This window comes from Glycine soja, chromosome 11 (genome assembly GCF_004193775.1).
Source record: "Glycine soja cultivar W05 chromosome 11, ASM419377v2, whole genome shotgun sequence".
Classification (NCBI taxonomy): Eukaryota; Viridiplantae; Streptophyta; class Magnoliopsida; order Fabales; family Fabaceae; genus Glycine; species Glycine soja.
The window spans coordinates 16,771,379-16,782,834 of record NC_041012.1 but is presented as its reverse complement, the minus strand read 5'-3'; the positions used below and the strand labels follow the sequence as shown (position 1 = coordinate 16,782,834).

Sequence of the window (11,456 nt, the reverse complement as noted above, 5' to 3'; positions counted from 1 at the left end):
TTTTTATCTAAAAAAAATTACGTTACTTTAAAATTAACCAATTTTAACTAATGGAATATTCTATCTGTAATGGACTTAACCAATTTCAACGTGAACAAGCATTCAAGGGTTAAACTTTCTCTTTTTATGACTCAAAATATAATTAGAAATTATATTTTATTATGACTGTTGAGACTTCAAGTGATGAAATAAAGATTTTGAGCGACGCTCCAAAGTTAATAAGATGAACATTCAATACATTGTACATCATTGTAGTTATTAAAGTTTTAAAATTCATAATACATACAAAATGCATAAATAATTTATAGAGCCTTAAAAATAACAAGAAGAATACATTTAAGAAATTTGTTTATATCTGTTCATCGTCACTGACAAAATTCATTCACACAAAAATAGAATTAAGTATTGGTATATATCTAATTTGTTCAGGTAGCTAGGCTATTGACTCGACCTAAGTAATGGTGATCTTGCCCGATTTCCTCTATACCAGCTGAGACTCTTGTACAATTAAGATTTAAGGCACTTGAACAAAAGGAGTGGATGTAAAGATACTCCCATGCTCGGGTAAGTAAAATATACCCCACACAATAAAAGCTATAGGTAATAAATGCATACCTTCCATAGTGATGTTGGGTTGAGGAGCATAACAGTGAAATGATTAAATTTAAATCTTATAATTAAATATGAATGGTTAATATTTAATATCATATAATCACTTAAAAAGTTATTGAATTTTTTTAAAAATTATATGATTTTTTAACTTAAATCTCAATTCTTTATAATGAAATTGAAATTTGGACCTAGACATGTAGTTAGGAATTTGATTCTTAAGTGTATGTGTAAAAAAAAATTGTTAATGAGATGAAGTTCCTTAAATAAATCTTAGTAGATAAAGTAATTTCAACCAAAAAAACTTAAATTTAAAATAAAAAAAGTTATCAAAAGTTGACTTCAGCCTATCTTTATAATTAATGTGTTTGGACTTAACAAGAATGAAGGTAGATTAGACTAATCCATAATAAATACCATACATAATAATTTTTATTTAACTAACTAGGACGTGATCCCCGAGTATTACACATTCAGTCACTCACGGACAACAAAACTTAGCAGCAGAGAGGGAGAGTGAAGGAAAAAGAAAAGTGACTCAACATTGAATGATAGTTTGACACGTGTGCAGTATTCAGACAAATTTAATATAACTATTGATGATTTCAAAATAAAAATTATAACTTAAACCTCTCTAAGAAAAAAGCCTCGCACCATTTTTAGCTAGATTAGATAGATAGTTTATCTTGATCGATATGCTGAATGTGCAAGATGGTGAGAGACAAGACAAATTAAAGGACACGATCATTACCGAGTCTTTGGGATTAAGCATTCACTCTGTTGGCAAATTTGACACACAAAAAAGACAATCACGGGCAGAATGGTGGGGCGGAGACATGAGGGCATAGTTAAGATATAAATGGGGCATAGCATGTATGAGATATTATGTGGATTAATCCAAAGATCCAGCTAATATAATAGGGCTAGCTACTTTGTGCTTGTCCTAATTCGAAGAGCTTAATTGATCTGGCAGTACCTGGTTGGATTATCAATATGTTGGTCAGGGAGCAATGAAAATAATTCCACACCCTTCATATATATATATATATATATATATATATATATTTGTGGGCTGCATTATCAACTTGGTTAGTGCTATTCCATAAAATTATAAATACAATTATTTGTACTAAAGTTGTCGGCACTGGTTTAAGTCAACTCATTCTTCGAACTTCGGTTTTTAATTTTAATGCATGGGCCAAGAAACACAAGATAAGCTCTAACTTAAGATGTTCATGTTGCACCTTTAATTTCCTTCCTTTTTTCTTAGGAAAAAAATAAAATAAAATGCTCGCGGACGTGTGAGGAAGAGAGGGAAATCAAAAAATAACAAGGGTAGGGTTGGTTTGCGTGCAAAAATTGAGCTCAGCATGATTTGAATTTGGGATTGCTTTAGTCCCAAGAAGACTGAATTCACAAAGGTAAAGTCATAAAGTTAGGAAGGCATCTTCTGTATTTGCTGTATATTAAGCAAGCTGATGATTAGACTGAAGTACCTTTAGGTAGACATGATTATGAATAGTTTATCTTCTTTTTTTTTTAATTCAAAACTAACGTATTGATCAACTGTTTAAACTTGGGGTATATTGCTAATTTATACTCAAATCTATCCATGGATTTAGAAAAACATCGGTGCCAATTTATGACTAATCTATCCATGTGTTGGAGGCAGTCTTTTGAGAACTTCATGATAACCTTACTTTCACTTAATGATGACCATACTTTCTATGTATACCTGGAACTTGAATGACCATATGTCACACTTTGCAATATTTTTGAGCATCACTAAACTCTAGCATCAAATTGTACAGGCTCGTAAGTACAGCGGTTATGATTAATTTGGCCTACTTTTCGGTTGTGCTAAGTTGGGCCAATGAAGAGAGATGTCGATGTAGAATTGGATAGGACCCCCAAATTTTTAAATGAAATCATCTACCTAATGTATAATTTGAAATAATGAGTTTATTTTGTCTTTTAATGATTTCAATTATACTACTTTTAAAACCAAGCTTCGATTATCCTAAAGCAAGCACTTATATCACCATATTCAATTGAATATGTATCTATCTATAAATATATATAAAAAATTAATCATATTGGACTTGAGCATTTGTAAATGAAAAAAAAGCATATTAGAAGAAGACATATATTCAAGGTGGTAAATTATGTTGATTGATAAAGATTAATCATTGACAAAACAGAAAAATATTTTACATCAATAATATGATTTTTGAAAAAAAGAAATAGATTTTACAAGACTAATGTAATGAGTTTTTTCTCACACAAATTTGTGAGATACACATACTCAATCAATAATTTTATTATTATATATTTTATCCAAAACTTATCATTGAATCAAGATTATTCTTATATAAATTATATAATTTTATTTTAATAAACATGTTTGATACTTTATTCTAGCCCATTAAAATTAACATAACATATCTTTTTAAAATATATGGAAGTAAGAAGCATTTTATTATGAGTTGAATTTTTATGCAAAGAATTTTTATTCTAGTGCATTAATCATATTATTTTTTTACAATGTTGACCCATTACAAATCCTTTTTATTATAAAAAGTAAGAAAACTTATCATGATAATTTGTAATTAGAGATGATATTATAATTTTTTACGCTATTATTATTATTATTATTATTATTCCAAATAACTAACCTATGTATATATAATTATAATTAAATGGTTAGATAATGAAAAAGAAAATTTATACAATTATTTTCCCATGTATAAAAAAATTAATGCAAGTTATTATTGGTATAAAAGCATGTATTACTAACTGATAAAAACAAATTTCTCGTTTTAATTACAACTTGGTTATTAATTATGATATGTAATGTTAGTGTAAAAGTTTTTTCACTATTAACCTCAGAATTTTTTTTATGAATTTATCATAAAAAAGAAAAAAAAAGCATGACTTTTTAACTATCAAAGTCGATAATCATTAAAGACAATAAAATTATTATGTATAATAATTTGCTATTAGATCACATACACTATAGAAGACCTTTGTGTTAATTTAGATACTCTTTTTTCATTAATTGTTATTTAAAACAATAATAAGAATTTTTTAAAATTTATAGAATATAATCTTGACTTAACAATATCACAATGAATTTAGACAACTTTTACTAGTGTTATAATTTTGAATTTGAGAGTCATCGTTACAAGAGCAAGAAGAATTTTACACATTTATTCTCACAAGTCACAATTATACTCACGGGGCGTATTTGTTCAAATATCAAAATATATTTAATAATCATCATGAAATAATTGACAATGCATTGTAATAATCATTACTCGATTATTTTAATTGTTGTTATTATTTTGATCAAAGAAACTTTTTTCTTCATAAAAAAAGATAGCCTTGTTATATTTTAATGTTAGAAAAGAGTTTTGTTGTAAAAAGTTTTCTTATTTGAATTAAGATGGTGTAATAAAGTTGACAAATAATGAAATCTTTTAACCATGTAATTATTAATTTGATCTATAAGTCTTTGTATATAGAAAAACTATCCCTTTAAAGTAGTCCACAAGTTAATTTACTAAATGAATTTCAGTTTAACTTTCAGACAGAAAATACCCTAGATTTTTTTTTTCTAATAATTTGATTCAATGCATTTTGTTCTAAAATGGTTTATAATCAATGTTTCTCCTAAATTATGTTTTGAAAAATCTTATTCTAAAATATCATACCAAATATACATGTCTTTTTCTATGTCAATCCTTGGAATCCATTTTCATTAACTATATTAGTTAAGGTAAATAGTCAATGTCCCTCAATGTTTAATTCATTGACAAATGTGTTGAAAAATGAAAATATAAAATTTAATTCAAAAAAATATAAAAAGTACAATAAATATATCCGATCGTTAACTTATGTCTATCACCGTTAATAAAATAACCTACATGACATAGAATGACGAATTTTTCATAGAAATGATTGTTAACATGATCATATCTAATTGTCAATATAGAGACATATTTGTCATATGATATTTTCTTGACTTTCTGTCTCCTCACTCTGCCAATAAATGTGTCCCTGAAAGATAAAAATATAAAATTTAGACCCCGATAGTGTAAAAAGTGCGACAAATATATCCGGACGTTAACTTCCATTAATAAAATGTCAAGATTCGAATAAGTAAAATATGAGATATATTTATCTTTTTTTATAGTAGATTATAACTAATTATTATAATTTGGAAAATTTTGTAATGATTGGTATACTATTACAATATTTATTTTGGATAATTTTTATTATAACAGACAAATTATGATTGATAATCAATATTATCGTTATTATTATGTTTGTTTTAAATTATGTTTGTGAATATATTTTTAATTGATTATTGTAATGTTATGTTTGTAACGATAAAAAATGATGAAATTTTGTCATAAAATTATATTTTATCTAAATGAAACGAAATTTCAGATTTAAAAAATTAGTTCAATAGAACTATATTGAATTTTAGATCCAATAAAAAAACTGACATTTTCGTTTAATAATGATAACTTATTGACATTTAGATCTAATGAAACGTACTGACATTTAAGTCTAAAACAAATTTTAATATTTTACTCTAACAAAAAATATTAACATTTTTTCGTCAAAAAAAAAAATTACTGACATTTATATAAAAAAATGATATCTTATTGACATTTTTATTCAACATAGTCATATGACTATATTGACAATTATTTGAATGATAAATTTATTCTTCTATATATCCTCTTAGGTTATTTTATTAATGCTAATAGATAGAAGTTAATGTCTAATACATTTTATATTTTCATATCTCAAAAATACATCTATTAGCAAATTATATATTTGGTACAAAAATCTCTATTAATCCTAAAAAAAACAAAGAAAAGGAAAAGGAAATCACTTCACTTCCATTTCCGTGTAGTATAGGTTCGACCTTCCGCAGGCTAAAAAAACCTTCACGTTCAATTCAAGATTGAGAGGAAGCATTTCGCACTTGCCCGGAAGAGGGGGCGACTGCCACGTGTCACGGAATGATAATAATCGCTTAAAAATAAATATTTAATTATTTATTTTTACGTTACGGCAGTTTCCATGCAAACGTGTCAACATTTATTAATTCTAAATCGCCGCTCTTTCTTTCTCTCGCTCTGTCTTTCTTTTTCTCTTTCTCTCTCTATCTCTGTGCTTCCAGTTTCGTTGTCATTATTCTCTCTCTGAATTTTCTTTCTTTCTCTTCGCGTTTAGGGTTTCTTTTCCTTTACTTCAAAATCAAAAGCTCAGCTTCACCGGTACGTTCCTTTTCACGCTTCAATGTTTCTGTTAAATTGCAATCTCTTAAAAACGCGTGCTGTTTTGTTTTTTTGTGTTCCTTTGCTGAATTGAATCCTCTGGATTCAATTTTGTTTGCTTGTGCTTCTCTTTCCTGGTCGGATATTTGTGTATTTAGCAATGCGAATTTGAATTCCGTTTGGAATTATTTTAATTTATTTCCTCTGTGGCGCGTTTGTGTTTTCTGAGCGAAATGGTGAGAAATGAATTTTCGAATTTCCTTTTCCGGAGTCGAAATGACGAACCCCGGGGCGGTGAGCCGAATGGCCGCGTTTTGCTGAGGTTCGCTGAAATTGTGGAATCTGAGAAATTTTCCGTTCAGGTGTTTTTAGTGTAGCTATTTATAATTTTTATTTATTTATTTGGCATGTTCCTAATATATGTTTTTGTTTTTTTTATTCTGATGTTATGGTTGCGAACTTCGATTGTGACTTTGAATAAAGGAACGTAAATTGATTTTTATTGTTTTTCTTCCGTTTTTTTTTTTTTGGTGCAGGACTAAGTGTAGGTAGCGGTGATACCTTCAATTGGAAAATTCTGAAGTTTGGATTCCGTTTCCTTGATGGGGATGACGGTGGTCATGATATTGGCAAGGAGAGTAATGATGTTGGCCTATGTGATGGGTGAATCCATGAAAATATAAAAAAAGATCCGTGTTTGAATGAATTTGTTTTTTCCTTCGATGTTACCCAATGCGAATTTTAGTGCGTTTGAATGAGATGGGTTGAAGAGATCTGTTTGCTTGCTAGAAAAGTAAAAGTAATCTAGGAATGGCTATTGCTGGTTTACACAGTGTGTCTGTGCTCGACTCTTCTTTCTTGAGGGACTCCCATTCCCAGTCGTCTGGGAGAGGGGGAGATGGAAGACGGGGAAGCACCCGGTCATCTTCGCTCTTGCAAATGTGGCGAGAGATTGAAGATGAACATGTGGTGAATCAAGTTCAAGGAAGATCTGGTGAAGTACCTCTTGAACAAAGGAGGGATGGGTTGGTTGCGGACCTTTCACGAGAAGATAGACTGGATATCCAAGAAAGAGGGCAGCGACATGTTATAGAAGATACCGTTTTGGGTGAGAATGAATCTGAAACATGGTCACAGTCGCAAAGTCAGAATGAATCCCATGATGGTAACGAGGACTTAAACAATTCCAGCTGTGAGAACTCTTCTGACTTGGGAGAAGTTGAAAGGGAAAGAGTGAGGCAAATTTTCAGGGAATGGATGAATAGTGGTGCTAGGGATCATGTATCAAACATTTCTGAAAGAAATAACGGTTCAAGGGGAGAATGGCTTGGGGAAACCGAGCAGGAAAGGGTGAGAGTTATTAGGGAGTGGGTACAAATGAGTAGCCAGCAGAGAAGTGTTTCGTCTGGGGAAAACAGGGAAGAACCATCTGCTGAAATTGACACACAAATTGAACGTGTGCGTGATGGACTCATTGTTAACCAGATTGGGGGCCAAACTGAGCATACACGGAGGGGAATACGTAAATTATGTGGCCGACAAGCTATGCTTGATATGCTTAAGAAGGCTGAGAGGGAAAGGCAAAGAGAAATTCATGAGTTATTGGACCATCGGGCAGTGTCGCAATTCCCCTATCGAAATCGCATTCAGGTTTGTCTAATAAATGATTAATACTTTCTTTTTGTACTATTATCCCCTTTTCCTGTATCATGTGGTTATTAGCTGTTAAGTTTGGGTTCGGAGCTTTCAGCTTTGTTACTGTGAACTGTGTAAGAGATTCACACTAGTTTGGTTATACACTGAATTTCAAGGCAAAATTTAAGTAATATAATTTTGTTGTAGGGGTAGTAAACTTATGTTTAAAATCCTAAGTACTAATGTGAGGCAACTATAAAACATTCTTAATGCAGAAATAATCTGAAATACAATAATTTAGAGAACCTAAGAAAGGTGATACCAAATACTGTTAATTTTTATCCCATCAAGCATATTTTAAAATTTAGGACGTGATTTAAATCCTGAGCTTTGTCCTCTATTTGATGAATGTGTTTTTAAAATGTTTACAGGCATTGCTTAGAGGCAGATTCTTGAGAAATGATAGACCTGTTGATAATAACAGGCCCCTTTCTGTTGCAGAAAGTGAATTGGGCTTCTTGAGGCGAAGACAAACTGTATCAGGTCTAAGGTATGAATTTCTTTAAGGCATTAAGTTGATGATTTCAAGTACATTTTTTCTTGCCTTTTTTTTTTTAATCTATATGCAAGTTTTTACCAGAAAAAATGTATGACATCTTGTGCACTGGCATTCTTGCGTTGATCTATATCCAGGGTTTGATTACTTCACTATGTATGATGGCTTGTATTGAAAATTTGCTATATCCATCTTTTGAATGTTCAACTAATATTTATAGCATTTAAATTACTAATTTTGTATATTTTGGATTAAAATGCTCATTTTTTTCCTTTTTATAAAAACAAATGTCAAATAATAATTCGTTTTAGTTGAAAAACAAAGAAAAAGATTTCTTACAATTGAATACAACTGTTTTATGGGGTTTAACATTTTAAAAATTTCCCTCCCTGCTTTCATCTGGCTAAAGATGGGTAAAAGTAAATATTTTCTCTATTTTCTCTTAAGCCCATTGATTCATGTTTTTTTTTGTTACTACAGCACTTAAAGCTGCTAATCCTTAATCTGATTGGAGGTTGTGTTAATTATTTTATCCTCATCTTCATTTTAATTATTTTAGATTTTTGTTATATGCCGATGACATTAACTTTTCTTCTGAACAGGGAGGGATTTTTCGCTAGAAGGGAGAATAGTGGTTGCAGTCAAGCAACCAGCAATGCATCTGATACGTCATCTAATGTTGAAATTGATTTTAATACGAATGAACAAATGGGATCAAGCAGTTCACATATAGTCCCAAGTGTACATTCTGAAGAGTCTGACCCTAATGACAGAGGAAGCAATGGACTTGGGGTATCAGGCAGCCAGAACTGGGTACGAGGTACCACATGTGAGAATTTACATTGGCAAGAATCTACTGCTCAAGTAGATGAGTTGCAGCATTTGCCAATTGAATCACTAGATTGTCAATCGTCATTAAGTGCTGATGTTGAGAGAGGGGACAACACTGAGCAAAATCTTGATGTGATGCCAACTGAAGATAATGCTAATGAAATTACCCAACAAAGCTTGCGAATTGAAGATTCAGAGCATTGTAATAATGAAGAATTCAGTGAGGTGCATAATGAGCAATCTGAGTTAGGTGATATAAATAATAGTGAAAACTATTCTTCAAATTACAATATTCATATGGAGGATAATGTTGTTAATGGTGTAAATTGGAATGAATCTGGTGCTCTAGAAGGAGAGCAGCCAGAAGAAGTTTCTGAAAATGAAGGAAGTGAGTGGTATCAGAATAATACCGAATGGAGAAATAGCACTGAGGAAAATGTTGATGATAATCATCTCAGTAATACACCAAATGAGTGGCCTGAAAACAGTTTGGGAAACGAAGATGGAGAAAATTCTCGTCTGCAAGAATCCCATGAAGTGTGGCAAGAAGATGGTGGCTTCCAAGGGGCTGTGGAAAATTGGTTGGGAGGAACTTCTGATCATGAAAGTGCTCCAGTTGGTAGAATTCGTGGATTTTATTTTCCTGAAGATGACAATGTGTACAGTGTTGAACTCAGAGAACTTCTTAGTAGGTAAGTAAATACAAGTGAAGAGTTTCTGCAGTTATCTTTCTAACATGAAAATTGTAATCTAGAATAAGTCTCTATTCATCTTGCAGGAGAAGTGTCTCTAACCTCCTTGGCAGCAGTTTCCGTGAGAGTCTTGATCAGTTGATACAGTCATATGTTGAAAGGCAAGGTCATGCTAACATTGACTGGGAGTTGCAAGAAACAACCCCTTCTTCTGCCTCAGTAGAGCAGGACCTTGAGCAGCAGAGTAGGGATCAAATTGTTGGTCAGGAGGAGGGTACTGTTAATAGTCCACTTAACCTGCCCTCTTTACCTATACCGCCTCCTCTGCCTATTTGGGACCAGCACCACCATCGTGACAACTGGTCACAGAATGACATAAATAATCAGCATCTAGTAATTGTGCGTAAAATTGCGTTGTGCTATGTTCAATATATGCTCTCTAATAAAGTGAAAATGATTTTTATGCATATTGGTCCTGTAAATGTATTTTATTAGATAATGTAAGTTATAAAATTTGTTTTGCTTGATGATTTATCATGCAATGATTTATAGGAACAAAAAAGTTTAAATTTACTGGGTATAACTATTTTTTTATAAATGTGTTGTCCTTTAAATAATTCTCTGATTTGTCTTTTTGGCAGGATTTGGAGATTATTAACGACTTGAGAATTGACATGGCTCGATTACAGCAAAGGATGAATAACATGCAGAGAATGCTGGAGGCTTGTATGGATATGCAGCTTGAGTTGCAACGATCTATAAGGCAAGAAGTTTCTGCAGCTCTAAATCGCTCTGCTGGTTCATCAGGTTTGCTATTTCTCTTACCACATCACATTCCATTTTCAGGGCTCTTTTTCCCATTCAACTGAGCCGTGATTTTTAAAGAAAAATAACTCTTGTCATATAGCTTTCTGGGAAGACTAAGTTAAATTTATTTCAGGAATACATGATTGCGAGTCACCAGAAGATAAATCTAAATGGGAATGTGTAAGAAAAGGACTTTGCTGCATATGCTGTGAAAGCAATATCGATTCTTTGTTGTACAGGTAATATTCATAACCAGTAGGATAGATTTGTAGCCAGTTTTTATCTCAACCTGATTGTAATCACTAAGAGTATCCTTGTGCTTCTGTTGCAGATGTGGTCATTTGTGTACATGTTCAAAATGTGCGAATGAGTTGCTTCAAAGCAGAAGGAAGTGCCCAATGTGTCAAGCTCCTGTGGTGGAGGTGATACGTGCTTATTCTATACAATAATTTGACATTAATATAAAGGTCACACTTTTAACAAAATACAGGATTCTAACAAGGTTTATTTCCTGGACGTTTCCAGGTACACTTTTTCGTTTTTTTTTTTTATAATTTTCTTACTGTGATTACTGTATTTATGTCGAGTGCACCAATGGAACACATGATGGCATTTTTTTGCGGCCATGATTCTCATATGAATAAAAATTGTACGTCGTTTTTGAAGTCTCAGTTTCGCACTTTATAGTTTTCGGGATAGAGATTTTCGTCATTTTAATTCTAGGTAGCTGGATGGAGCCATGGTGGTTATAGAACTCTTATAGATCAAACCTGTCTCTGCATTATTTTTGTGTTTATAATGTTGCTCTGAAATGTTAAAACTCTGTTTGGGTTGTACACTACATATATCAAAATCAGATTGGTTTTGCTCTGAAGTGGGTCACAGCATTGGTCATCAGATTAAACCTGCAGATTCTCTTTCTAGGTAATGCAGGTTTGTTTGTTGAAGTGTGGTCTGATGATTGGTACAAGTTTTTTGACAAATGACAGCATATCACAACTAGAAAGGTTTCGTTGGATCAAATTCCATTTC

General features: G+C 31.7%; 1 protein-coding gene across 2 annotated transcripts; it reads left to right on the top strand.

Annotated features, from left to right (window-relative positions):
- The first annotated feature begins 5,750 nt into the window (after positions 1-5,750).
- On the top strand, positions 5,751-11,103 carry LOC114375603. 2 transcript variants are annotated; one of them, XM_028333431.1, is made up of 8 exons: positions 5,751-5,903; positions 6,440-7,553; positions 7,970-8,088; positions 8,697-9,617; positions 9,704-10,016; positions 10,259-10,424; positions 10,558-10,663; positions 10,756-11,103. In XM_028333431.1, the coding sequence occupies exons 2-8, from the start codon at positions 6,714-6,716 to the stop codon at positions 10,871-10,873; spliced, it is 2,583 nt and encodes an 860-aa protein (XP_028189232.1). In that variant the 5' UTR covers positions 5,751-5,903; positions 6,440-6,713; the 3' UTR covers positions 10,874-11,103. The 2 variants fall into 2 exon arrangements, with proteins under 2 accessions (XP_028189232.1, XP_028189233.1); XM_028333432.1 differs by lacking the exon at positions 5,751-5,903 and adding an exon at positions 5,946-6,265.
- Positions 11,104-11,456: the final 353 nt, after the last annotated feature.